This window comes from Canis aureus, chromosome 22, assembly GCF_053574225.1.
Source record: "Canis aureus isolate CA01 chromosome 22, VMU_Caureus_v.1.0, whole genome shotgun sequence".
NCBI classification, from domain to species: Eukaryota; Metazoa; Chordata; class Mammalia; order Carnivora; family Canidae; genus Canis; species Canis aureus.
The window spans coordinates 3,554,578-3,581,837 of record NC_135632.1 but is presented as its reverse complement, the minus strand read 5'-3'; the positions used below and the strand labels follow the sequence as shown (position 1 = coordinate 3,581,837).

The window sequence follows — 27,260 nt, the reverse complement described above, 5'->3', positions numbered from 1 at the left end:
AGTAGGAGAAGCCCAGTTTCCGAAGACAGTCAATTTATAAATGCCAATGGTTGGTCCTGCAAAATGAAGATGGTTCTACTTAGAGTGACAATTCGTGTTCTTAAGTGTTAGTAAATATCATCTCACTGAAAGCACAGAATTCACAAACTCACAAAATTGCTCTTATGGATTTTACCATAAAACCATGTAAAACCAATGATCATCTTTGAACCTACTGTTATAGGAGTTGGGATTTACAATGTTTTATTTTTTAAAAGAAGGGCTACGTAGATATTTCAGTAGATTCCTTTTCACATAAAGGATCACCGCACGAAGGCTTCAACCAGGCTACCTTATGACTGTCAAGATGGTCGACTCTGACCCTTGTCTTAGTAACTAATTGCCCTCTCGGTGACAAAAGAGGAAAATTGAATTTCAATCTTAAAAATATCCTACCCGATGTACTATTTAAATGTTAAAACATGTTGATTACGTTCTCCCCAAATCATGACAATTACTATCATTTGGCATATTACATATCTACAAAGTACCTCAAGGAAGAAAATGAAAACCTTAGGGTAGGATCCTATCTTGTAAAAAGAAAGGATTTCACAGCAGGAGGAAGCCTGGGTTCTGACAGGTACTAGATAAATTTAGAAGCCAGGAGAGATAATCAAGATACGAAGACACATGTTTTAATCAGTCACATTGGAATAGTTGCCAAGTAATGGAGCTCATTAAAAGAAGTGGTGCATTCCACGTAGCTGTATTAAATATTCAGGCATCCCAGAAGCTGGTGATAACCCAGGCTTCTGGTTTTCTGAGAAATTTTTCCTACTCAGTGACTAGGAGCACCATCCAAAGTTCTTGTGCTTGCCTTCTACCAAGTTCTATAGTCCTTAAATGTACCTGTAAAGATAAAGATACAGGAGTAGGAGTAGAACCAGTTTGCAGAGTCCGTGAAGTGCAGGAGAGCATTCCTGTTATTGCTTTCTCACCTCATTAACAAAAAAGCATCCCACAGAATAAAAAAACAAAAATCTCAGCAGACTGATATTGGAAAATTCAAATTGCCGTTTCCTTCATAGCCAGTAGTAATTCCCCACTGAATGCAGATGAATTTATATTATTTGAAATATAGTTAATTCAAAACACCGCATGCTTATACTTTGGAATAGTTGGTCCCATGAGGTATGAGCTCAGACATGTTGTTTACTTCCAAGTGAAACAAGAATTCTGATTACCTTTTAATGGGAAAAGAATGGACTGGATGAGAATATACATAAAAACATCCTTTTCTCCCTGTTACCTTAGTGATTAGGTTCTTAATACAGACTCGCAGCTGAAAATAGTTTGCTCAGTTGAGTAGCAGATCCATACATAGAAATGCTAGTGAGATACCCCAGCATTACAGGGTATCTGTGGAAAGGGAAACCTTCTTCCTGGGGAACTGTTTATTTACCATTTATTGAAAGTTATGGAATGCCCGTATCTAAACCTTACCTCCAGTTGTCCTCTCGATTTTCAGATTGAGAATACCTATACACCTCGCTTGATAAAATAATTATTTCCCTGTAAGTTTTATGTTTGATCCCTTGATGAGTCACTGTAAATTCAGATGTGCCCTTTGTGCTCACAAATATAGCGTTGCCCCTCTCAGTGATAATTGATGAGTAGGGGGTATAAAACCCTCTCAAAACTACAAAGTGTGAAGCACTGTATAACCTTCCTTCACATTTATCCTGGGAATGGTGTTAGAAACCTAGAAGTGCCCATTAATCCATTAATCCCACACTTGTGTGGCATGACTACTCCCAGTTGTGGTTGTCTGTCATTAAGCTGGTGCTAGAAAGTTGAATTTTTAGTAAATTTTAACAAGGTGAGAGCATAATTTATTTTAATTGCTGATGGATAATAATGGTCGAATTATTTCTATTAATTAATTTGTTATTATTATTATTAATTAATAATAATCTATTATTAGATGGGTTGAGACTTACGGAGGTGGTATTCAGTTTCCTGGTGTTGACGCCATTCTGAATTTGAATAAGGCATTTCTATATTCCATAAAAGGTTGATAACATAACCAGCTTATGGCTTACCTCACAAAGTTAAAATGCATGTGGAGGTAAAACAAGAAAAACTTAAGTTCTTAGAAAAGAGCCGATATCCAAATCTAGAAATTTTATATTAACATGAGCCAGCTATAGAATTAATTAAAATCTCCAGGTTGGTGGACCTCATGAGAACACAGTCTCATTTACATACACACACCAACAAACAAAAAACAACTGCTTGGCCAAAAAAGATACAAAGATGTCCTGATAATATTATGTGAGTTTGTGGCCATCTCTTCATGAACAGTTTAAAAAGATAGATGGAAGCAGAGAAAACTTGAGAAATGGAATTCAGGAAAGGAGCTTACTATTATTTAAGAAAAAATGCTAGGTTATTGTTTATCAAGTGTTTTTTGTAACTGCATTCTGAGTAAGGCAATTTAAAATGATGACTAAAAATAGAAAATTACAGAATTGCCAAACCAAATGGTTATAAATTGCTTAGTATTTCCAAAGTGATACTCGTTTGTTCTGCTCTAACTCAAACCCATGATGACTTTTTAAGAATTTGTACAGGTCATTTCTTTTAGGATTTAGAAAAGGACTCCTACTTTACTGTGTTTCATGTGTTACTGAAAATTAATAAACGAAATTTAAGTTAAATTAACATGATTAAACACTTAGAGTGTTCTCCAGCAATTCATTGCTATTTATTTCTTGCAGGCTTGCACAGCGTATAAAGATTTTATGATTTCTGTGGCCAGATTGATTCGTAAGGAGAAAGGACTGCTCATCGATGAAAACCAGCTTTCTTTGGAAATGAACAGAGTTATGGAATTGGAAAAAGAAATTGCCAGTGTAAAACACAATTCCTCTAATACATTGCATGGTGTTGCCACTCTCTTCTTTCTTTTTCCTCTCTATCATACTGTAAAGGTCAAAGGTGCAACTTTTTAACCAACCTGTAGAAATGCATAGCTCAGTAATGAATCATTGACATGAAGAGGACCTTTGAAACTGTAGAGTTTTGTAGTGAGCTAGGTTTCTGACATCCGGGAGACATAGCTAAGTTTGACAAATATTAAACAAGATACGCTTAATTACCTATGATAAGTGGATTATACCAAAAGCCCAACTACTTGTAGTCGAACCGTTGTTGAGATGTCCTCGAGACTCAGGGCGCATGTGATTGCTAAGTGTTCAGCAACGCTGTTTTAGTTTTGATGTGTATAGTGTTACTTTGTTTTATTTTAAAGTTTAGGGTGATCACGAAGATTGAGCATCCCTCTGCTTAGAAATATTGGTCCCTGAACATAGCCACATGGCAACGCGATGTCACCGAGGTCCGACTGTCAGGCTGGCTCAAAGGACCCGGCAGGAAGGGTTGTTCGCAGCAAAGCCCATAGTGTGTTTTCCTGAGTTCCCTCTAGTTTCACGTGAACCTGGAGTCTGAGTTGGCACTTTCTTGTCTGCTGTTCCCCCGACAGTCTAGAGTCTCAAGGAGTGAACTCTGTCTAAGCAGCATCAAGGTTACTGATTCAACCCGTGGTCAGTTTCTGTCTACGATCTGCAGGGCTCCCTCTGACATTGCAGACGGTCTGTGCTCCTACAGCCCCGTGCGCTTGCCACTGCCATCAGAGTCCTGAAGACTAAAGACCCTAGAGGGCCATTTGAGCTTTCCTGGAGCTACGTGAAACCAAAAATCTCCAATCGGAACCAGACTTTGCTTGGAGCTGCAGCTGGATGAATGGCAGCTGGATGGGTTCCATGTGGTTGTGTGCCAGAAACAGAATTATTAGAGGATAACTGTTTGCTGGCCTGGGTTTCTACCAGTTGCACCTTCCTAGACCATGTTCTCCTTTGATCAGCCATAGCTCTCTGACAGTTGTATCTTACCTCAAAATCATTTGTGTCTGTGTTTTTCCTCCTCTCTTAGACTTAGGTGGGGGTGAGGTCTTAGTCTTCTTTGAATCACCTGTGTATCTTTGGCATTATCCAGCTTATTATTCCATTCACATGTTCATGAATAATTTTTTAAGCAGCGAATAAATAAGTGACCTAAAGAGGAGATTGCAGCCATCGTCACTGAGAAATAATTCCCATATTGAACTTCCGCCTTTCGTCTCTCTTGACTTAAATTTGCCTTTTCCTATTTCCACCCCTAGATAGGGAATTGCTATTGCATTTCTTTTTTTTTGATTCAGTGAAAAAATAAGCAAGTAATTAAAACTGGATGCTGTTGAGTAAGAGTATACTAAACTGGTGAGGCAGCAGGATAGGAGGACAGTCACAGAAGCAGGAGTGCTAGCACTCTCCTCAGATAATTATGATGTGTACTAGGAATTTTTTTCTCTTACTTGCTTTATTTAAATTCTTGCAGAAACCATTGTGGCTTTTTAGGTTTTTCTGTTTTTCTTGTCTGGATCTTAACTGGGATACTGAATGGGGGCGATGAACACGTGGGAGACAGTATTTGAGAGACACATTGCAGATGACAGTATTTTAGAAAGTTATCTTAGAAAACAATCGCAGAAACAACTGAACCATAAGCCTTAGAAGGAAAGAGGCCTGTGGACACTGCTTATGTGGTTCAGCGATTGTGAAAGTATAAAAAGATTTTTGAAGAATCTTATACTTGACACAGCAGCCAGATCTTGATGATTATTACTGAATATACTTAAAATCTCTTAAATTTCACTTTTCTTTTTGATATGTATTTATTTTAATCATAAAAACAGTATGCAAAATAGCGCTTAAATTATACTTATTCCATATTCCTTTTTCCTTCATGTAGAGTTAGATTTCTCTAAAGTATTCTTAGTCCTAAAATAATTATTGAAAATTAAATCCATAGGCTACAACTAAACCTGAAGATCGAAATGATCCCATGCTTCTTTATAACAAAATGACATTAGCCCAGATCCAAAATAACTTTACACTAGAGATTGATGGGAAGGTAAGTAGCAAGTTCCACGTACTCTGTTATTGTGCCATTTCTAAACTTACAACATTGAAATACAGTTTGTTAAAATTCAGGGATTACTTATTTATTGAAATAAATTGAACTTCAAAATGATTTTAGATGACACAAGCCATTTGACTTCATGACAAAACCAGAAAAAAATACGTGAAAAAAAATACTTGAAATCATTGTATTATTATATAAAGTTAGAGTGAATTTCAAAGGTAAAATTCCTTTCAAGGCAGCTATACAATGATACTAGAAACTCTTGTAGCAAAGGGTTTGGAAAACATTAAAATGGAAAATCCTCCTGAGAGATGATTATAAAGCCATTGGACTTGGACAGTCAAATAATAAAATTACTAGATTTCTTTTTAACTCCTAAAAAGGATAATTTGTTTATAGAACTTGCCATATTTTCATCAAGGCCATCTATCAAGATGTCGAAAGCAATGATGGAGAAATAGTACACAAGAAATAAGAAGAAAGATCTGTCTCACAAATTCTATTTATAAACAGTAGTAATTCATTAGCTAGGATGTAATAGTCTCTTTGGGGGACTATGCATATATATCCTTGTGTATTAGGAAATAAGGCCAGATCCATGGGAAGATCTACAAACTATCACATTCAGTGATAGAATTCTCTTTGGCACTAATTATAGTAAAAGAAGGGGGGGGGCACTTTTTAAAGGCATGTCCTATTGTTAGGAATTTGTCACATAGAGCTGTCTAATATAACAAGGGCTTCATTAAATATGTTTTGAAAGAATGGTCCAAACCAGGAAGGGAAATCAAGAGAAGTATACAGCACTTAATAAGTGATCAGTATATTTATATACTAACAAGTGTAAAAACTTCTCAAATGCTGAAATGTGGCATTTCAGCAAGATTTGCATAATCTCATTCTGTGCCTTTTTTTTTTTTTCTTATATCCACGGACAGTTGAATAACCATAATTCCCATTTAGAGAATAAAAGATAAGATATCATGTTTTAGCAGCTCCTCCAAAGTCCAAAAACTGCATTCCTACAGACTCAATATTGATAGTTTCACATGTGTTGTTTGGCTTCCTTGGACCGTTTGTGTTGTGTCTATAGCATTCCTGTCCCTCTCCTATGACAACAGTATGCTTTCATGTAGAGCAGGATCGCCACTGAGGTGTATTACTATGTTTGAATGGGTTGCCTGTTATATCCACATTTAAAAGATAAACACTTTTTACTCATTTAAATTTTTGCATAAACAAAGGAAGCTTTATTTTATTTATTTATTTATTTATTTATTTATTTATTTATTTATTTATTTATCTATCTATTTATTTATTTTGGAAGCTTTATTTTAAAGCTAAATTTCTTTTTCTTTTATGTGAGTTAGACCCAGAGAGATGCTATTGAGCTTGATTCCTAGCTGTATATTGTCTATGCTTGGAGGCTTTGCTTTTGCTCTTAAATAGTTGGATTTAATTGAAAATGGATCTCAAACTGACCATTGTGATAATTATATGGTGGTTCACCTGACACCCTACCCATGTCTGACTCCGTAACCATAACTGAGTCTTAGAACCAAGAAGAGAAATCCAAAATTACTGAATGTTTTGTGCCTGGTTTTTTTCAGCCATTCAGCTGGTCAAATTTCACAAATGAAATCATGTCAACTGTGAATATTAATATTCCAAATGAGGAAGAAGTGGTCGTTTATGCTCCAGAATATTTAACCAAACTTAAGCTCATTCTTACCAAATATTCCTCCAGGTGGGTATGTCAGAGTGCCTATGTCCTCAAAATTTGCATTTAATATCACTCTTTAGAAGCTTTGCAGCCTCATCTTTTCTGTTGCTGGGTGGTGGGTTTTTTTATACAGAGATCTTCAAAATTTAATGTCCTGGCGGTTCATAATGGATCTTGTAAGCAGCCTCAGCCGAAACTACAAGGAGTCCCGAAATGCTTTCCGCAAGGTGAAGAAAAAATCTCTTTTCTTAAGACTTAGAGCGTAAAGAGATACATGGTTATGAAGGCTTGCCATGTCCACTCCTAGAATGTGGTGAACTTTGCCAAGAGTCAACATGCCAAATTTTGGTTAACTTGCCTGTATTTAGGACATGTTGCCTAGGAAAGCCAGCTCTCATGGGCTTTGCCAACCTCTGGCACCACGATTGAATTGCCCTGCGAGGAGATGCAGTTGGTCATTGGAGCAGTTCTTGAGAGAATACTGGCTTGGTTGTTTGTTGTGTTGAAAGTGATTGCCAGGGTATCTCTCTCAATTCATTTGACTTTCAGGTGCTTGTAGCACGCTAGATATACAGACAGATGGACTATACTGATGTAGACAACCCACTGAGACTACACCTACCTGGGGACAGCCTTAAGCGCTTTTATTAGGGTGCAACTTCATTATTTAAACAGTCATCCTATTAGCCCTATGGTGAGGGGAGAAGGCAAGAGGGATTGAAGAAGTAATTTTGACGAATGTACTGGTTGGTGTTATAGGAAGGAAATAACTATTTATTTGAAATTTTTAGCATTTACCCTTTGAAAGAAAATGTAGACAAATTTTTAAAATTACACAATATAAAAATGATGTTTTGCTCAATTTCCCGTACTTCAGCTAATCCCTTCGTTAGTACTTTTATTTGCACACATACAGTTCTTCTAAGTTCAGCTAAAACATTAAAAAAAAAACAGGAATGTGTTTTCTTGTATACCAGATTTCTCCCCTGTTACATAAGTTGAACATTACTTCACATTTATGTTTATGCAGTTGGAACTATTATTTTTTTGTTTGGTTTTGGTGGTGGCGGGGGGGGTGGGGGCATTTTGTTGTTGTTGTCTTCTAAAGCTGTCTGGAAGGATATTCACCTGTAATAGCCAAAAGTTCTACTGGGATATGCTACCGAAAATATACCTTGTTTTTGGATTGTTTATAAGTAAACAATCCAATTGGATTGCATTTTGTCATAGGCATAGACAACATGCCTTGTGAGGAGAAGCAATGAACATTTGCAAGAAGTTAAGAGGTCATAAGGAACAGAGTCCTGTGGAATGTATGTTCTCCCCTACTGTGGCCATCTACCTGTGGTCAGATGCCATTTCCTTTTTCTTACCTCTAGGCCCTTTATGGCACAACATCAGAAACAGCAACATGGAGACGTTGTGCGAACTATGTCAATGGGAATATGGAAAATGCTGTGGGAAGGCTGTACGTGGAAGCAGCATTTGCTGGAGAGAGTAAACATGTGGTAATATTTTCAGCACGGTTCTCTAACAGTTAGTTGTTTGCATCAGTGTGCAATTACAAGAGTTCATAATTTGGCTAAATTTTATTAATTGGCAGAAATTCTCAGAATCATAACTTGTTGTTAGTTCTTGGTGAATTTCCTCCTCCTCACTCCCCCAGGGGTCTGGTTTTGTTTCTTTCTTTAATATTGTCTAGTGCAAAACCAATTGTCCATTTTCCAGAAGCAGTGTGTTCAGAAACCCACTCATGTGTTCTGTTGATTGGGACATTTGTAGTTTCTTCTATTAGCAAGATTGACCAAGAATCAGTGTTTTCTGAAAAACTTTCAAAGTAAACTAGCGTTTATTTGAAATATTAAAAAAAAAAATGTACTTCATTTTCATTGTTATTGAAATGGAACTTAAAGTGAAAAAAAACTATTAAAATGCTACTTCATGCTTAATTGAATTACTAACAGTGATGACATTACTATTTTATGTAAATTCTTTTTGTGATCATGGAAACCACTGCATTCTAAAGATGATTTTTTAATTAATGCATAGGTAAGACCTATTTAATCATTAATGTTGATAGTGGCAAGATTCCTTTAAAATTATAATTATCCACATATATCCATTTGTTTAGATCATAGTTTGTCTATAAATTTGCACATATTAACATATTATTGAGTCCTACAAAGACAGCTTATAGCCCAATTTTTTAAAAATCTGTTTTATAAAAAATTAATTCACGGCTAAATTTCTTTTCTGTTCTTTTGGTTTTAGGTTGAGGATTTGATTACACAGATCCGTGCAGTTTTTATTCAGACTTTAGATGACCTCACTTGGATGGATGCTGAAACGAAAAAGAAAGCTGAGGAAAAGGTAAAAGAAATAAGTGAATAGGTGAAGCTAACTATTAAACAGTTTCTTTATAAGAAAAGGTGAACTTTTAAGGAAATTCAGAAAAAAAAAATTCAAGGATTGCGTAAAATGAAAGCAGTCTCCTTCAAGATGTCATGTTTCCAAGAATAGTTTTTATGGATAAACATTTATTTCTATAAAAAAAAGCTCCTACTCTCCATGTTTAGTTCAAAACTTTGAAAGATCCTTGATTTTCCTTTTTTTAAAAGGTGTCTTTAGATAACAAGAGGAAAATCTTTTATGAACAAGTAAAGAACTGAAAGATACTACCAGTGGTTCATATTTTTCCTCTTTTTATAAAGCCAAAAGGATTCTACCAAAGCCTAAAAATATCCTTTCAATTTTTACCACAGATTTCCAGCTCAGTTTTTAAAAACATGCCTTATTTAGATTTTTATATGACCCAAGGAGAAACATAATAAATTTCTGTCAAGAAAAGGTAAAGTGATGCATTACTTGAGTATTACATGGTGATCTACAATTAAACAGATGTTGAGGGAGCCTTTTTATAATTATTCCTATCTACCCCCATTGTGCACCTGTTGTTGGGACTTCTACTACCTTGCATAAGAACAAAGGTCTCAGATGTTTAAGGAAATCTTAAGTTTAAACTTACTACGATCATTTGTCTTGATAACTATATAAAACTAGAAGGAACATATTCAGTGGAAACTGTATATGCTTTGGAAGCAATATTCACTTGCAACCTGATAATTCCTCTACAGTTGAGGTGGCAAGAAGAACACACCATTCTTCAAACTGATACAGAAAGATTTTCTGAAACTATTATAATACGAAAACAACAACAACAACAACAAAAGGAAAACCAAGCCGCAGTCTAGTTCTTTTCTGGGATTAAATCACATGGAACGGCTGTCTTTTTCTGCTATCCCAAAGCTTTGGCTGAGTCAGATCTAGAATTTAGACATTGAAGTATACTTATCTTTCCATCACTGACTAGGTCTTCAGAAGTTCAGGCTGCATATGTTCCTCTAATGTTCTAGCTATGTGTGACATGGTTCTATTTGATGTAGCCAACTGGATTGCGCTCCATCATTTCCCAAGGTGGTATCATAAGCCAGTGACCCACAAGTAGTTCCATGAAAAAGAGTCCCACCCTCCAAGAATTTAAGAAACAGTTCCTGTAGGAAGGCTACCCTGGTCCCATCCTAGACTAGATTACATGCTCCTAGGGAATGCTTTCAAGACATCGTATTTAATAATACTAATTACATTTTAGACTGCAGTAAAGAAGCCTGCTTGGTGCTTTTGTCACAGTATTTACTCAAAGTATTTGACAATAAATCCTTTTTTATGTAGACTTATTTCTGTAGAGTTTGTGTCCCTTAAAATATTCTTCGGAGAAATGTCTTCTAGAAAATAAGGAACCTTCGAGAGGAGGCTGATTGTAATGGGCAATGGTGTGGAAATCTACAAGAAAACGAGCTTGACCTAATTGATTTATTGATACACACCCTGTCTGATCCGCTGCCGAAATACTGTGCTTATGAAACAGATTCGTAACATAATTAAGTTATGTAATGTAATAGGATAGAATCAAAACTCAAATATCTTTGAGGAAAATGAGAGAAATAGAAAAATACAAATAGAAATCATTATAGGAAACAAGCAGTAATAATGAAATCATAAGAGTAAACACATCTAAAATAATAAAAGTAAAAATTAGGAATGATAGTAAGCAAGTGGAAACCATGGGCTGGTGTAACAAGGAAAATCCTGCTCTCTACTTATTTAAATAATACCATCCATTTAGCTGTGGAAAGATAGGGACACTGGCCTCGGAGACCAAAAGAGAACATACAAACCCCAGGACTCGATATTCAGAAAGAATATTAGCACTAAACCTATAAGCCCATATCTGTTTTCTCAGCCAACTCAGTGAAGTGGAAAGATAATAATAAGCTCCTTGAATGGAAGTTCTAAATATTGCTCCTCCTATAAAATTGGAAAAAAAAAAAAAAGCCATTCAGGGAAAAAGTTCATAGAAGTACAATATATGTGGAACAAGGACTTGTCAGTTTTCATTTTGGGAAAGCTGGAGTCTATGAGAATAGGGTATTAGAAACTAGATTTCAGAGCTGTTTTTTTGTTTATTTTGAACCCCAGGGAGAAGTCATTCCAAAGATCTCTATTTAAGTGTTGTCAAATGCTATTTTTGTAAGCAATACGGATCAAGTTATTCAACTGCTAGTCATGGACCAATTATAAGGTTTGCATTCAAAAGTTATAGAATTGCCCTTACATTCAATGTTTTAACTTTCATAGGCCTTAGCAATTAAAGAAAGAATTGGCTATCCTGATGACATCATTTCAAATGATAGTAAACTGGATAATGAATACCTGGAGGTAAGTCTCTATGAAGACTGCACTAATCATACCTGGGGCTGGTGGTAATGTCATTTCTAGCTATGGGGTGCCAAAAATCATGTGAAGTAGCCTAAAACCAAAGGTCTTATTATATAAAGCCTTCTACACTGAAACTGAAACTATGTTTTAGTTCTAGCCTTTTGTCTCACTGTCCTGCTTCATATTTGGTTTTTGTTATTTTGGTTTCCATATATTCCATTGAAGAGTAGTGGATAAGGTCTTTTTAAAAAAAAAAGGAAAGAAAAGTAGTGGAAAAATCTGGTGTCCTTTAAAGTGCATCAAGGGGTCGACATCAGAGTGACGAGCACCAGGCAGCTCTCAGTCTCCTTATCACATCTGTACAGGCCTGAAAAGTCATGTCTCCAGTGTTCCTTCACTTTCCAGTTATTCCTCCCCTGGCAAAAAACCAGGTCATGTCTCTGTATTTAAAAACAAAACAAAACAAAAACCCACTATTTGAAAACCGGAAGCGATTTTATTCCCCCTGGTCATGTAAACGATGAAAAGAGAACAGAATTGATGCAAGTCGCTACACTATTGATTTCAGACTCAGTTGAGGGTCCTGTTGCCAACCTTATGGGTCCCACAATGACTTTGAAACCCTGGTGACAACAAGATGATCCTCACCTACAACTGGGGATGATGGTGATTCCTAATCTATTGATTACTGGCCTACCATGGGGGTTTGCAAGCCACAGTGTCCTCTCTCTTTCCATTTGTAGAAAGCTTGACTGTTTCTTGTAAATGAACTGCCTGTGGCATGTGAGTCCTGGGGGCCTTTGTGTCAGGAATCTAGAAGAGTAAAGACTCACACACAACTACTTGGGTTCAAACCCCAGCTCCACCACTCACTAACTTGGGCAAGTGACTTAATTGTCTGCCTTCGTTTCTTCAGCCTTAAAATGGTGATAACAGCCCATCTTCGTAAGATTATAAGGATTAAAAACATGTAATACATAAAGTGCTGAGGACAGTGCCTGGTACATAATAAGTGCTAAGTAAGAATGGGCTCCAGTCTCACCGGTCATGTAAGGGTTAATACCATGTAGGAAGCTTGTCTGACACTTGGTTTCATTTGATTAGTCACAGAAAAATAGACTAAAGTAGTGATTCAGTTAGAGCAGCAGTGACCTGTACTATAGAATGAGGCTAATTAAAGTTAAATCCTTCTTTGATAAGTTTTAATGCTCTCTGTTAACTTTATCAACTGATAGAATTCAAGAACGTATCCCCTACATTTTCAGCCAAAATTTTGACTAATTTTCTCAAAATATTTTATGCAATATAGTTGAACTACAGGGAAGATGAATACTTTGAAAACATAATTCAAAACTTGAAGTTCAGCCAAAATAAACAGCTCAAGAAGCTCCGAGAAAAAGTGGACAAGGATGAGTACGTATATTTGTTTCGTATATGTTCGTTCTCGTTGTTGGGTTAGGGAAAAGAAGTAAAATTGGAATAATGTTAGAAAAAATTACCATGTCCTTCAGTGGAGTGAGTACCTCCAAGAGCATGTAAAACAATAATACTAGAGATGGGTCAAAGATTTAACCAAAATTTAACATTTTTTTTAAATTAAGGTGTCCTCAGGCTACCTCATTTCTTTGGTTTGCTCTCAGTGACTACTGATTTCCTCTACTCTGTTTGTGGACAAGTTTTTCAAGAGCACCTTGGCCTAAGTAACCCAGGGCTCCTGCAAGCCTTCTCTGGGGCCACCTTTGTGACACTCAGAATGGCCTTGTGCCCTCAGCGTCACCTGTTTTCTGTGGGCCAGTCATCCCAGAGCTCCATCCTCTTCCTAGACTGCCCCGTAACACTTCCCTTAACCTTGTGGCAACCAAATAGGAGATAATGAGGGTCACCTTCACGTGCTCTGAATCGCTGCTTATTAGTGGCATTAGTGCTTCATCTTAACCTTAACATCCATTCAGTCTTCCGTTTTCAACTAAGTGGGTGCGGCTAACATATTTATCGACGTGTGTTTGTGCACTTAGATCCCTAGAACTGCTTATGTTGACTTTTTTCTTGCTAGGCTCTTAGCTCCTAGAGAACAGGGGCTATTTTTTTTTTTTTTTTGACTGTTCAGCGCAGTGCTGAACAGATAGAAGGTTTATAGTTATTATATGGTCTCATTCATTTGGGGAATATAAAAAATAGTGAAAGGAAATAAAGGGGAAAGGAGAAAAAATGAGTGGGAAATAACAGAGAGGGAGACAGAGCATGAGAGACTCCTAACTCTGGGAAACAAACAAGGAGTGGTGGAAAGGGAGGTGGGCGGGGTGGGGGTGACTGGGTAATGGGCACTGAGGGGGGCACCTGATGGGATGAGCACTGGGTGTTATGCTATATGTTGGCAATTAAAAAAAAAAAGAAGGTTTGTAGTTAAAAGTGAATTAATGAATGAGTGAGCAAATGAAAAATAAATGTACTAACTTGATTTGTGTGGTAACGGACAAAGTAACAGGACAGTGAGGTGCTTGGGTTATTCATGCAATCATTTATTCTTTCATTTATTCATTTATTAAATTAATATTTTAGAATACTAAGTCCAGTGGTCATTGGGAACTAGGAGAATTGAGGGTGAGCTTTGATTATATCACATTACAACAGCAGAGGGTAAGAAAGACGCGCTATAGTACACTCTACCACCAGGAAGGAAATGTGCCAGGAAAGGCTCAAAGTGATGTGGGACTGCTTGGTGACAGGCTGTTCTGTTCTCGGAGAAACCAAGTACAGGTTGGACAAAACTCCTAAATGACAATGCGAATACGTTTCAATCCCTACAGAGCATTTTGAACACGTCAGGTGCCCTGAAAGAGAGGCTGATTTCTTTGGCTGACCTGAGGGTCTGTACTGTGGCAAATGTCACATTATCTGGTTCTGAAAACAGGGCTGCCAGTGCCAGAGAATGTGCAGTGTCCTAGCTAGCAAAGGAGGGAGGCCAATGGGTGCGTAGGTTTGTGTTAGAATCAGTTGTGAAATCCTATGTCTAGAAACCCGCAAAAAGTCATCAAAAAGAAAATTCAGGAGGGTCCCTGGGTGGCCCAGCGGGTTTAGCATCGCCTTCAGCCCAGGGCGTGACCCTGGGGTCCCAGGATCGAGTCCCACGTCAAGCTCCCTGCATGGAGCCTGCTTCTCCTTCTGCCTGTGTCTCTGCCTCTCTCTCTCTCTCTCTGTGTGTTTCTCATGAATAAATAATAAAATAAAATCTTTAAAAAAAAGAAATATTCAGTGGGTAAGTTTACAATCTGAGAAGTTTCTTACAAGTTTGAATATTTTCATCTCTTTAAAAATGCATATGCTTACATTTAATAATTCTCTGTACTGTGTGAAATATCTACGGAGAAATATTGTCAGACAGTGTCTCTGAAAACAGCTAAGATCACCTGCACCCATGTGACACCAGACGAATGTTTCGTAATTTTAAAAATAGTGCTTGAATTATTACTTGATGTTTTCTTTTGAAGTTAATGTAGTCCCAAGTTCTAGAATCATTTTATAATATACTGTGCGTTTTTCATTCCCTTTCATCATATGTGTTGATTTTCTCCTGCGTCCTCTTCCCTTACCATGATCACAAGTGAGCGCTGTGTACGACTTTTTTTTTTTTTTTCAAGATATTATGTGTGTGTGAGAGAGAGCGATAGAGAGCACAAGCAGGGGTGAGCGGCAGAGGGAGAAGCAGACGCCCCGCTGAGCGGGGAGCCCGACGTGGGGCACGATCCCAGATCCCTGAGATCATGACCTGAGCTGAAGGCAGACGCTTGCGTGAGTGAGCCTCCCGGGCGCCCCTACAGCATTTTAATGAACATTTCATCAGTAGCATGCAAAGCTCAGTAGAACTTTTTGAGTCCTTCTCATGAGCTTCTTGATAGTCAATCACAAGTGCAATATGGCTTGTTGGCCTTCCCAGCCATGCCAGGCTAGTTTCTCTTCCTTCCCCTTCTTCTGCCTGTGGGTCGAGCACAAGAGTTCTAAACTCTGGCTGCACATTCCAGTCGCCCGGGGAGCACTAGAAATAGTACCGAGGCCTCAACTTCACCACCCCTGCCTGTGATGGACTTCCCGTGGGTGGGGACCCCGGTGCTGGTATCCTCTTTCATTACCACCCCCCCAACTTCAAGTGAAAGCCCGAGTTGGTGTTCGCTCCTTTTTGTTAATGATACTGTTCGTTTTTAATCTTGTGACCTTTTGTTTTTTAAAGGGTGATGCTTTAATTTGACAATTTAGGTTTAAAATTTAGTTTTTGTTTTCCTAACTGTTGGAAGCACTTTTGACAGTGATCTCATCAAATCCTCAGGACTGTACAGTTTTCTTGTATTTTTTGAGGTTTCTTGTAGCGACGGCTTTGGGCCCGTTTGGGACCTGGCTAACAGCGATGAAGCCACTATGTTTTCCTTACTTTTTTCTGTAGAACCGAGTTTAAATCCTCACTGTGTCTTGTCCAGGCAGATAACATCCACCGCTTGTACTTTGTTCTCATAATTTGTAGTTACCTCTCAGAGAATTATATTTTCAGATGCTCAGGTCCTCGCCCTCATGGTCTTGCAGGAGAAATAGGTGTCCATACCCACAAATGATGGGACAAAGATTAGAAAAACTATTGATTATGTAAAGTTTATATTGTAGGGTACTGTAGAAAAATGATGCATTAAGATTTCAAAGCAGCAATTACTTTAAATTAGTTTAGTCAATTAACCAAATAATTAACTTCTGGACCTTTTTTTTTTTTTTTTTTCCCTCACTGGGCAAACGTGTATGCTTCTTGACACCTTCTACCATCATGACCACAGACTATTTGTACCTGGCCCAGATTCGTTTGCTGAGCTTCAAACACAAATGTCTATGTTCAAACACAAATGGAACACTTCTGTGTAAGTGGTCCATTGACCCTACAAACACAGCATTTGTCATTTTGGGCAAAAAAATTGTTCATCTTTCTCCCCATATCCTCCTATTTCCCCATATCTTTCAGCAACTTTCACCTTATATCTATCAAGACATAAATCAGGAAACTCATCATCCTAGACTGAGCCCTTTCTCTCATCTCTGACATCTATAGTGATACCTACTTCAAATCCCCATTCAAAAAAAAAAAAAAAGACCTTTATATCCACCACCTGCTAATTAAATATTATATAGGTATTGTGAGAGGCTCTCCGTCTTACCGTCTCCACTGTCACTGACTAAATTCAAACATGTCTCATTGTTCACCAGAGTTATTACAAATTTTTTTCCTAATCTTATCACCGAACATCTTACTTTCCTTCAGCTTAGTCTCCATACTGTGGCCCTAGAAATTTTTTTAAAGACACAGATTGAGTCTTATTATTTCCTGATGAAAACCTTTCAGTATATCCCTGTTACCTGTCTCATGAAACAGGTACAGGGCTCCGCATTCCTCCCCCTAGCTCTCCAGAATTCCTTTAGATTCATCCTACCCCGCAGTGTTGCCCAGAGCTCTGGCCACAGGAAGTACTTTAAGTCACTGCTCCATCTTTTCTTCCTCCTTGTCCCTTACCTTGGACCACCCTTTCTGCCCTTGTCCATTTAAAGGAAATCTACAGATTGTTGGGCTCAATTGGGATGTCACTTCTTAATCATAACACCCCCTTTGCATTTTTCTCTTCACCTCGTGCCTGCACTAGCTCTTGTTGGAAGCAGAAACCAAGTGCTTGTGTCACCAGAGCTTGAATCATGATGAACGGAATGTAGACCCTTCCTCAGTGTTTATGGGGTCCATAAAGGAGACAATAGCTAGTTTGTGACCATGCTGATGAGGTTAACTAAGTTGCCAAGGTAAAAACCATCACATCCAACCATTTCACCATCATGGTTGGTAAAGTTATGCACCTTCACCAGTTATGCACCTGCTGCTCTTCCTGTTGAACAGATTCAAGAAATTGAGAAAGTCAGAAAGTCTGTATGTGATACACCTGATGTAATCATTTCACTCAAAGGGCCTTCTGCCCAGTTGAGCAGCTGACGACTGCAAAGGGCAGCGATTTAAATTTAAAAAGCTTGGTTCATGTGGTTTCTGAGTGCGTAGTGTTCCCAGAATTAGCTCAAACATTATGTTCTCTGGGCTTTTGGTGCCCGTCTGTAAAGAATTTCAAATATGTCATGTTATCAGATAATAGTAGTGCTGAATTGAGGATGTAATATCCATTGGCAAAATTACTTAGATATGATCTATAGTAATTTACTTCAAGTAACATGATTATTCGCTTAGAGTCAATACAACACAAAAACTCAAAAAAGAAAAAAATGTACAAGAACAACAAAAAAAGGATCCCCTTTCTTGTTTTTTTATACTTGATGTTATTCTGTTAGCTTCTCGGGACAGAACTTTCTGTGATATGATTGTGATGGGGAGTATTTGTAGATCATGACCGCTGAGCCGCGGAGTTACTTACCAGAAACTACAAAGACTTATTTCATTGCTGTTATTTTTCCCGCTGTTATGCATCAAAATTAAAACACAGAGACATTGACAGGAACCAGTTCAATAAGCATTTTTATTGAGCGGCTGCCACGTGCAGAGCACAGTGCTAAACACTGTAGAGTGTACAGATGAATAACATGTGGCCCCGCCTCCAGGAGCTCACAATCTGGGGGAAAGGAGCAAGTGAGTAACAATTAAATCTGATAAAAGGCAGAGTGTGGTTGGTGCTATGACAAAGATGGCACTTTTTTAAAACGACAATTAGACCTTTACTTCTTAGTGAAATGTTCTCCGGAAACAACAAGTCAGCATTTAAATTAATATTGATGTGATCAGAGGAGTCACTAGAATCAAAACACAACAAAACGGTTGGTTCACTTGTCTTCTCCTTTATTCCTTTTTTTTTTTTTCCTTCCTTTATTCCTTCAAGCCCACTGTTGTTTCCTGATCTGAGCTAATTGGGTGGTGGCGATACCTGAAACAGCGGAGTCCTGAGGCCCACAGCCCGACAGCTGAGGCTCTGGGGGTTTTTCCTGAGAAGCCAACACCACCAAAAATCGCAGGGAGCAAATCATATTTCTGCTAAGGGGTTAGTCTTCAAACTGTATAAGGAAGTTCTAAAACTCAATAACAACAACAACAAAAGTAATAAGCCAATGAATGGGTACCCCGTGAAGTGACACCGTAGTTTTGCCACTGCGGTGAATCACTTCTCTCGGGGTCCCAATGCTGTCATTTGCTACCCATGGCCTTTTAAAAGGCAAGTAGCTTCTTTTCTTATAGAATGAGCAGGTTGATTTAGACTCTGTAACATCCCTTAGGTTCTTTCCAGCATTAAAATTCTACGCCCTAACTGGGAAGTTTTGCTAAAAGCCAAGTTTTCCTCCTTGGCTTCTGTACATCCAGTGACTCAAGAGAAAAAGAACATACTATTCAGAGGTAAGGAAGCACCTCACTTCTTTCTAAAATATCCCTTCGGATGTTTCTTCCCCTTCACTGATATCTCTAGAGCCAGTCTTCTTTCTCATGAGGTCCTGCATCAGTGAGCTCGATTATCAAAAGAAAAATAGTATGCAGGGCTATCCTATTCTATATGGTTGGGGAAATAGGGTGGCACAGAGGTCAGTTGACAAGAACTGTCCAGGGTGGACACTTGAGAGGTGCAGAGGGCTGGAGACTTGACACACAAATGAGTCTCCAGAAGCATAGGTATAGGGGGAAGGTTTACAAAAAATGATTATTTGGCTTATCAAGTATTACTGACCCAGAAAGACAGAACAACAGAGACCAGACTTGGACAGATCATTCTAGTTCCCCATGGTGGTATCTGCTTTGGAACACTCATGTTCTACACATGCTATAATAGATGAAAATGTTAGCTTTCCATCTTTTATGCCCCCGTTAAACCAACAGGCTTTGTGTTTTTCCAGTGTGTTTTGGGGCTGTGAGCAAAATACATTTTATCAGTAAAAAAACAGTTCTGCTTTTTTTTTAATTAAAAATTTTATTTTATTTTTTTTAAATTAAAAATTTTAATCTTAATTCCAGTGTAGTTAACATATACAGTGTTATATTAGTTTCAGGCCACATAATATAGTGATTCAACAATTCTATACAGTAGTTAGTGCTCCTCATGATAAGGGTAAAAGCATTTTTGCTTTTTAATTAGCATCCAAGGAAGATTTTATTTTTGTTTTGTTTTATTTTTAGAGAGGAAGGGGAAATAGGAGAGTTAAATAATTTAAAGGTTGAAGTTTTTGGTTTTTTGTTTTTTTTTTTAAGGTTTTGTTTACGTATTCATGAGAGACACAGAGAGAGTGAGGCAGAGACACAGGCAGAGGGAGAAGCAGGCTCGATGCAGGGAGCCCAACGTGGGAATCGATCCTGGGACCCCGGGATCACCCCTGGGTGGAAGGCAGGTGCTAAATTGCTGAGCAGCCCAGGAATCCCCTAAAGGTTGAAGTTTTAAACTAGGAGAATTTTGCAAAAGAATTCTGGAACTTTCACGCTAGTGTACACACTTGAGGGGATGGCATTCAGTTGGTGCATGGTTCTTGGTGGCCTGGCTCTCTACAGCCTGCATAGTAGCAGTGCCTTACCAAAGTCTAGTGCCTTTCCCCACTTCAGAGTCCCAGGATGAAACGGTCATGTCTCTTGGAGCTTAGAGGACCCATTGATATGTACTGAGTGCCTATCATGTTCCCAACACTGTTCTTTTTTTTTTTAATTTTTATTTATTTATGATAGTCACAGAGAGAGAGAGAGAGAGAGAGGCAGAGACACAGGCAGAGGGAGATGCAGGCTCCATGCACCGGGAGCCCGATGTGGGATTCGATCCCGGGTCTCCAGGATCGCGCCCTGGGCCAAAGGCAGGCGCTAAACCGCTGCGCCACCCAGGGATCCCCCAACACTGTTCTAAATCCTAGAGATACAATTGAGAACAAAGCAGGAAATAAACAAGTGACACTATATCAAACTAAAAAGTTCCTGCACAGCAAAGGACAAAGGAAATAATCAACAGAATGAAAAAGCAACCTATGAAGTGGGAGAAAATATTGCTAAATCATATTTCTGATAAGGGGTTAATCGTCAAAATATATAAGGAATTTCTAAAACTCAATAGCAACAACAACAAAAGTAATAAGCCAATTTAAAAATGAGCTAAGGGGGCAGCCCCAGTGGCTCAGCGGTTGAGCGCCGCCTTCAGCCCAGGGCGTGAGCCCAGTGACCCGGGATCAAGTCCCACGTTGGGCTCCCTGCATGGAGCCTGCTTCTCCCTCTGCCTGTCTCTTCTCCCCGCCCCCCCCCGCCCCCGTGTGTGTCTCTCATGAATAATAAATAAGATCTTTAAAAAAAAATGAGCTAAGAGTTTGAATAGACATTTCTCCAACGAAGACATACAAATGGCCAACAGACACATGAAATGATGCTCAGCATCACTAATCATCAGGGAAATGCAGATCAAAACCACAATAAGCTAACACATCAGTGCTGTCAGGATGGTTATTATCAAACAAACAAGACAAGACAGCGAGTATTGGTAAAGGATGTAGAGAAATTGGAGACCCCGCACACCATTGGGAGGAATACAAAATGGTGCAGCTGCTACGGAAAACAGTATGGAGGTTCCTCAAAAAATTCGAAATAGAACTACCATGTGATCCAGCAAGCCCACTTCTAAATATACATTTATATTTAGAATATAAATCCAATAGCCAATATCCAAAAGAATTGAAATCAGGATCCCTAAAAGATATTTGCACTCCCATGTTCATTGCAGCACCATTCTCAACAGCTAAGATGTGGAAACAACCTGTTTCCACTGACAGATGGATGAATAAAGAAAAGGTGATGTACACAAGCAATGAAATACCATTTAACGTTTAAAGAGGAGGAATCTTGCAATATACACCAACCTGGATGAATGAATGTGAAGAGGTTATGCTAAGTGAAATGCTAAGTGAAATAAGCCAGAAAGAGAAAAACGCTGCATGATTCTACTTTATATGAGGTATCTAAAATAGTCAAATTCATAAAATCAAAGAATGGAATTATGATTAGCAGGGACTGGAGGCGAGGGGTTCTTAAGCAATTATTAATCAGCAGGTGTAGAGTTTAAGTTAAGCAAGATCGATAACCTTTAGAGATCTTCTGTACAGCATCATACCCATAGTTTACACTAATGTATACTTCAGTGTGGTAAAATGTGTTAAAAAGATAGATCTTCTGATAAGTGCTCTTACTACAATTAAAAAAAAAAAAAAAAGAACATCACTGCTTTCCTGGAGCTACTGTCTAATGAGCTAGACAGACAATCCTGTCAAGTTATGTCATTGCTAAGGGTTCTATGGGATGGAAGAAGTTTCTGTTTTTTCCTGAAAGATCCCAAGATTATTCTAAATCAGGAAAAAAGTCACCAAAAGAAAATTCTGACAGAAACGATCCACCCACCTATATATTCCCAGTTTGGGAATTTCTCTGAATTTGATATATCACACAGGTTAGTGACTTCTATTGCTTTTGGTTGAAAGAGAAGTGGATTTTCCCAATTTCACGTCAGAATAGGAGTCCTGGCTCTCTTATCTCTCAGGTAATCGGATGAGCCACTCAGTACTTCCGTTTGTTAACAACTCTTATGCAACCACAATGAATAGTTTAAAGGGGCTCTTTGGTCCTACTGTGCTTTTTTTACCTTTGGGTAAAAATTTTGCACTTAGTGGAACAGTGGAAAGAGCTTGTGCTTTGCAGTCAGAAGGGATGGGTGGATGGTGGAAAGTGGGAGTTAGACAGAGTGGGCGGCCCCGGGTTAAGATTCCTGCTCTGCCATTTACTGTATAAACTTAGACAACCTGCATATCTCTGAGCTTCAGTGGTTCCTTTATAAACTGAGGAAAATAGCATCTATTTTTGCCTTGTGGGGTTGTATTTTTGTATAATGTGCCTGTCTTAGAACTCAGGTGCTCATCAAATAGCAGCTGTTGTTATAGTCTGGTCATGATGGCTCTTCTAGAATGACTTCATGTAGTGGCAAAGTCAGCATCCTCAATTGTGTTAGGGTAAGGGGGAAACCTGAGCGTGAAGCAATTTTAGATGGAGCACTTTCAAAGGGCCAGTGGTGGCCCCGGAAGGTCTTGAACCCACCTCTTTCCATGGACACATTGAATCTACAGCTACGTAGGGAACAATTCCCTTTGATAAAGACCTGAAAAACAGCTGGGCAGTTTCCTCATGACAAACAGTAAAATGGCCAAATGGAGATAGGTGGGAGAGACAGATAGGTGGTGTTGCCAAAAACCCTATTCCTGGTACAGTGACCCACCATCAGTAGAGATTTCATAAATCCAGAGCTTCTTCCTGAGGAGTGAGGAGTTTGTTCCCCACATTAGGCGCCCCAACCTGTAGGACCTGTAATGGAGAGATGTTGGCTGTGAAAACTAATATGATTTAAATCTAAGAGACCCAAAGGGCCGGAGGGAACCAGAATAATTCTCTTAACGGGCTTGTTTGCAGACTCAGTTCACTCCAGGGACCAGCACAAAAGGAACAGTTTGAAAAGGGCCTGGACTATATGTGAAGGAAATTCATTTGCTGATCTTAATGCATCTGTCAGAGGGCATGAGCCTGTTGGGACTCTGCAGGGATGGAGGGGTGGGTGGGTGCCAATTTTGCGCTCTCTCTACCTTGAGAACGTACGCAAAAGTGCCTCAGCTGTGCTATTCTGGTGCCTTGCTGAAATCAATGAGCACATGCAGTATACATGTGGGGTTTTGCTTAATTTCCTGGCTCTGGTGGTCAAGGGGCTTGTGTTCCTGGATTCCATAGGCTGTAACAATTTGAAAGATGGGTTTTGGCAGGCAGCCACCCTCAGGGCACTACGCAGCAGATTGAAAATCACCTCCAGTATTTCTGTGAGAAAGACCCATTTGCTTGTCCTAGAGCTTCAGTCTGAGGGGCAGACTTCAGGTTTACCACAAATCTAGAGACTCTGGAGGTGCTTTCAGAGAATGCAGGCTGGGGGACACTATCCTTGTGCTCTCCCACAGCCTTACTACATCTCTCCAGTACTTACCAAAAAGGAGTTTATACACTCTTCTGAAGTCCCAGTTTTCATAGCTATAACCCAGAGACACCTGCCGATCGCTTGGTTTAGAGGCCAGTAGGGTTTACAATTGTAGTCCCTCAAAATTACATTTACTTCCACACTTTAGAATTTGCTGCCTGAGGGTCTTCCAATCAACCTGAACCTGGGTACTAAATGAGATTCCTCCTTTTGAAGTACTGACAAGTCTTGGCGCACCCTCAACAACTGGGACCTACAAAGAATAAATCATGTTGCTTTGACAATTACAAAGGTTGAGAGACAACAGAGACCTAGGACAAAGTTGAAAGATAAGACTCCTCTCTTCCACAAGTCCACTCTTTTCATAGAAACAAACAAAAAGAGAAATCAGAGGAATATGTTCTAAGTGAAAGAACAAGTTAAAACCTCAGGGAAAAAAATCTTAGTGAAACGGAGATTAGTAATTTATCTCTAGTTAAAAGTAATTGTTGTTAAGATGTTCAAACAACCTCAGGAGAAAAATAAAAGTGAAAGACCTGCACACTGAAAAGACATGGATGACAGAAATTGAGGAAGACAAAAATAAATGGAAAGATATTCTATGCTCCTGGATTGGAAGAATTAATAGTGCTAAGATGTCCATATTACCAAGGCAATCCACCGGTTCAGTGCAATCCCTATCAAAATTCCAAAGGTATTTTTCACAGAAACAGAACGAACAATCCTAAAATTTGTGTGGAAAACACAAGAGATCCCACATAGCCAAAACAATCTTGAGAGAGAAGATAAAAGCTGGAGGCATCGTGCTCCCTAATATCAAACTGTATTACAAAGCAATAGTAATAAAAAAAATGTATAGTATTAGCTTAAGAACAGATATATAGATCAATGGTACACACAGGGAGCCCAGAAATAACTCCACACATATAATACAGTAGTTAATTTATGACCGAAGAGGCAAGAACATACTACAAAAGGACAATCTCTTCAATAAATTGTGTTGGGAAAACTCAATGACCACATGCAAAGTAATGAAACTAGAGAAATACACCATACACAAAAATTGCCTCAAAATAGATGAAAGACATGAATATAAGACCTGAAAACATAAAATCCCTAGAAGAAAACTTAGAGAGTAAGCTCCTTGACATTGGTCTTGGGAATGATTTCCTTGGATCTGACTCCAAAAGCAAAGACAACAAAAGCAAAAATAAACAAGTGGGACTACATCAAACTAAAAGCCTTCTGCCAAGGAAGGAGCAAAGGAAACCATAAACACAAAAAAAAGTCCCCTACTAAATGGGAGAATATATTTGAGATATATAAACACTTATATACACATGTATATATATGTGTATGTGTGTATATATATATACACATGTGTATATAATTGTTTATATATATAAATTGTTCATATATATGTGTATATATATATATACAATCCAATTAAATATGTGATAGAGGTAAAGGGGATCAAGAGGTACAAACATCTAGTTTTAAAATAGTCATGGGGATGTAATGCACAGCATGCTGATTATAGTCAGTCATGTGTTGTGCATGTATGAAAGTTGCTGAGAGAATAAAAGTCATCAAAAATAGATGAAAAACAATTTTTTTCATAACTTTGTATGCTGACAGATGGCAATTCGATTTATTGTGATGGTCATTTTGCAGTGTATACAAATATCGAAGCATTGTATTACATACCTGAAACTAATCTAATGTTATATGTGAATTATATCTCAAAAAATTAAGTTTTCTGATCCATGAAAGTGGTATATCTTTCCCATGTTTTTAAGTCTTACTTAATTCCTTTCAATCGCATTTTGTTGTTTCCAGCATACACATCCTGTGCTTCTTCCGTTAAATTGATGCCTAAATGTTTTCTTCTTCTGGTAGGATTGTAGATGGCGTTGTTTTCTTAATTCATTCTTAGATTGTTCATTGCTAGTATATATGAGTAAAAGTGAGTTTTGTGTGTTGAAGATAAGTAAATAAAAATGAGCGCTTGCATTTTTAGAGTTTGGCAAGGAAATGGTATTCGTCGTAATAACTGAAATTTTATATACCGTACAGATCAACAGCTCAGGGGTGGGGGATTGGAATGGAAGAGGAGAGGCCCCTCTTTCTCCTTCATTCACATTTTCCTTTCTGAGTTGTGTCACTTAGTTTGTAAGACTATCAGGAAAAGGTCAGAAAAGTCTGCCTCGTTTCTACACCCGCAAACTGGAGATGTCATCTCTCTTATATGACTGGTTTGAAAGAGGAATGAAGGCATATAGGAAACTCAGAAGTCTTGGTGAGAGAATGTTAATAAATGTAAAGGGTTCTGGTGGTTACTGCAGTTGCAAAATGAGAATTCTCCTTTCCTTGAGTACTTGAGGAAGGTAGAGAAAATCACTGTTTTGTACTACTGGCTTTAAAGGAGTTGCTCTGGGACCACAAGATGCTGGGAAACTGAACACTTTCAGGGAAGGAGGTGTTAACAATTTTGTTGTTTTAAGTTTGAAAGTTACACATGAGTGGGTGAAAGAGGAGTTTCACTCCAGGTGCTTTTGCAATCCAGTGGATTTATTACATCCCAAAAGGCAGCAGGATCAGGCTGTTGACTTCTGCCTTTCTTCCCTGCTATAAAAATGATGTCTTTGTGCATTCATTGCCTCACCGCCTGGGTTCTTCAGGGTAATAAGAGATAGAGGAGAAACACCTGGTGCCCCTCTCAAGGGCGTCTCAGTCATCTTTCCCATCCACCCTGCTAGTTCAGCTTCGAGGGCCGCGCTGCTTAGAGTGGCCCTTCTTTTGTTCTGTTGAATGACCCCAAACAAGAATAAGTTTACTTGAGAAAATGATGACTCCAAAATTTAAAAAAAAAAAAAAAAAAATCCTCTTTCTTGCTTTCCTACTCTTCACTGAATACCACACACACACACTCACACACACACACACACACACACACACACGAACTCTTACACACAGAGACCATTGGAGGCTGGAAGAAAAATCAAAGAGCAGGATACTACTTCATCTCTCAGGGCCGACACCTGCTCCAGGTGGCTGCTAGTGTCTGGCCTCCAGCTGGACTTGAAAGGTATTTTCAGGTAACCTGCACTATCCATTATTTTAGGGCAAGAATCACCACCATTTGGTTTTTTCTCTTCTGTTGTGCTTTTTCTCTTTTCTGTGTTGCTCTTCAGCATCAAATTTACTGTGTTCCATAAATGGAAGCTTTTCCTGAAACTTTGAGGCTGCATCCAAATCAAAACAATACATAGGTTTCGTTACGTCACCATTTGACTTGAAAAATATTTTCTTTGCCCTAACTTTACGTTAACATAGTGAGATAGTTCATAACTGACCATTGAACCTGGAGCTGTTATCATCATTTTATTTAAGATGTAATGATCCAAGAGTGCCTGAATGGATCACTCAGTTAAGTGGCCAACTCTTGGTTTTGGCTCAGGTCGGGATCTCAGGGTCCTGCAATCAAACCCTGGATCGAGCCCTGCATCGGGCTCCCGACTCAGCGGGGAGTCTGCTTAAGGATTCTCTATCTCCTTCTCTCTCTGCCCCGCCCTCCCCCAGGTGCACACATACTCTCTCTCAAATAAATACATCTTTAAAAAAAAAAAAAGGTGTAATGATTCAATCATAGTACTTCAAGTTCCTGTCATTCCCAGGAACAGCATGCCCTGTGCTTTTGAATCTGAGTAATCACCCCAGGGGGGTCTAAT

General features: G+C 38.6%; 1 protein-coding gene across 5 annotated transcripts in view; it reads left to right on the top strand.

Annotated features, from left to right (window-relative positions):
* The window catches only part of MME (membrane metalloendopeptidase), a 96,101-nt gene that overhangs the window by 45,420 nt on the left and 23,421 nt on the right, over positions 1–27,260 (top strand). For all 5 annotated transcript variants that reach the window (XM_077864635.1, XM_077864636.1, XM_077864638.1 and 2 more), the window contains exons 9-16: positions 2,760–2,894; positions 4,891–4,992; positions 6,615–6,751; positions 6,861–6,954; positions 8,107–8,235; positions 8,999–9,097; positions 11,423–11,503; positions 12,813–12,916. In XM_077864635.1, coding sequence (XP_077720761.1) covers positions 2,760–2,894; positions 4,891–4,992; positions 6,615–6,751; positions 6,861–6,954; positions 8,107–8,235; positions 8,999–9,097; positions 11,423–11,503; positions 12,813–12,916 — 881 coding nt within the window. The remainder of the gene's footprint in view (positions 1–2,759; positions 2,895–4,890; positions 4,993–6,614; positions 6,752–6,860; positions 6,955–8,106; positions 8,236–8,998; positions 9,098–11,422; positions 11,504–12,812; positions 12,917–27,260) is intronic.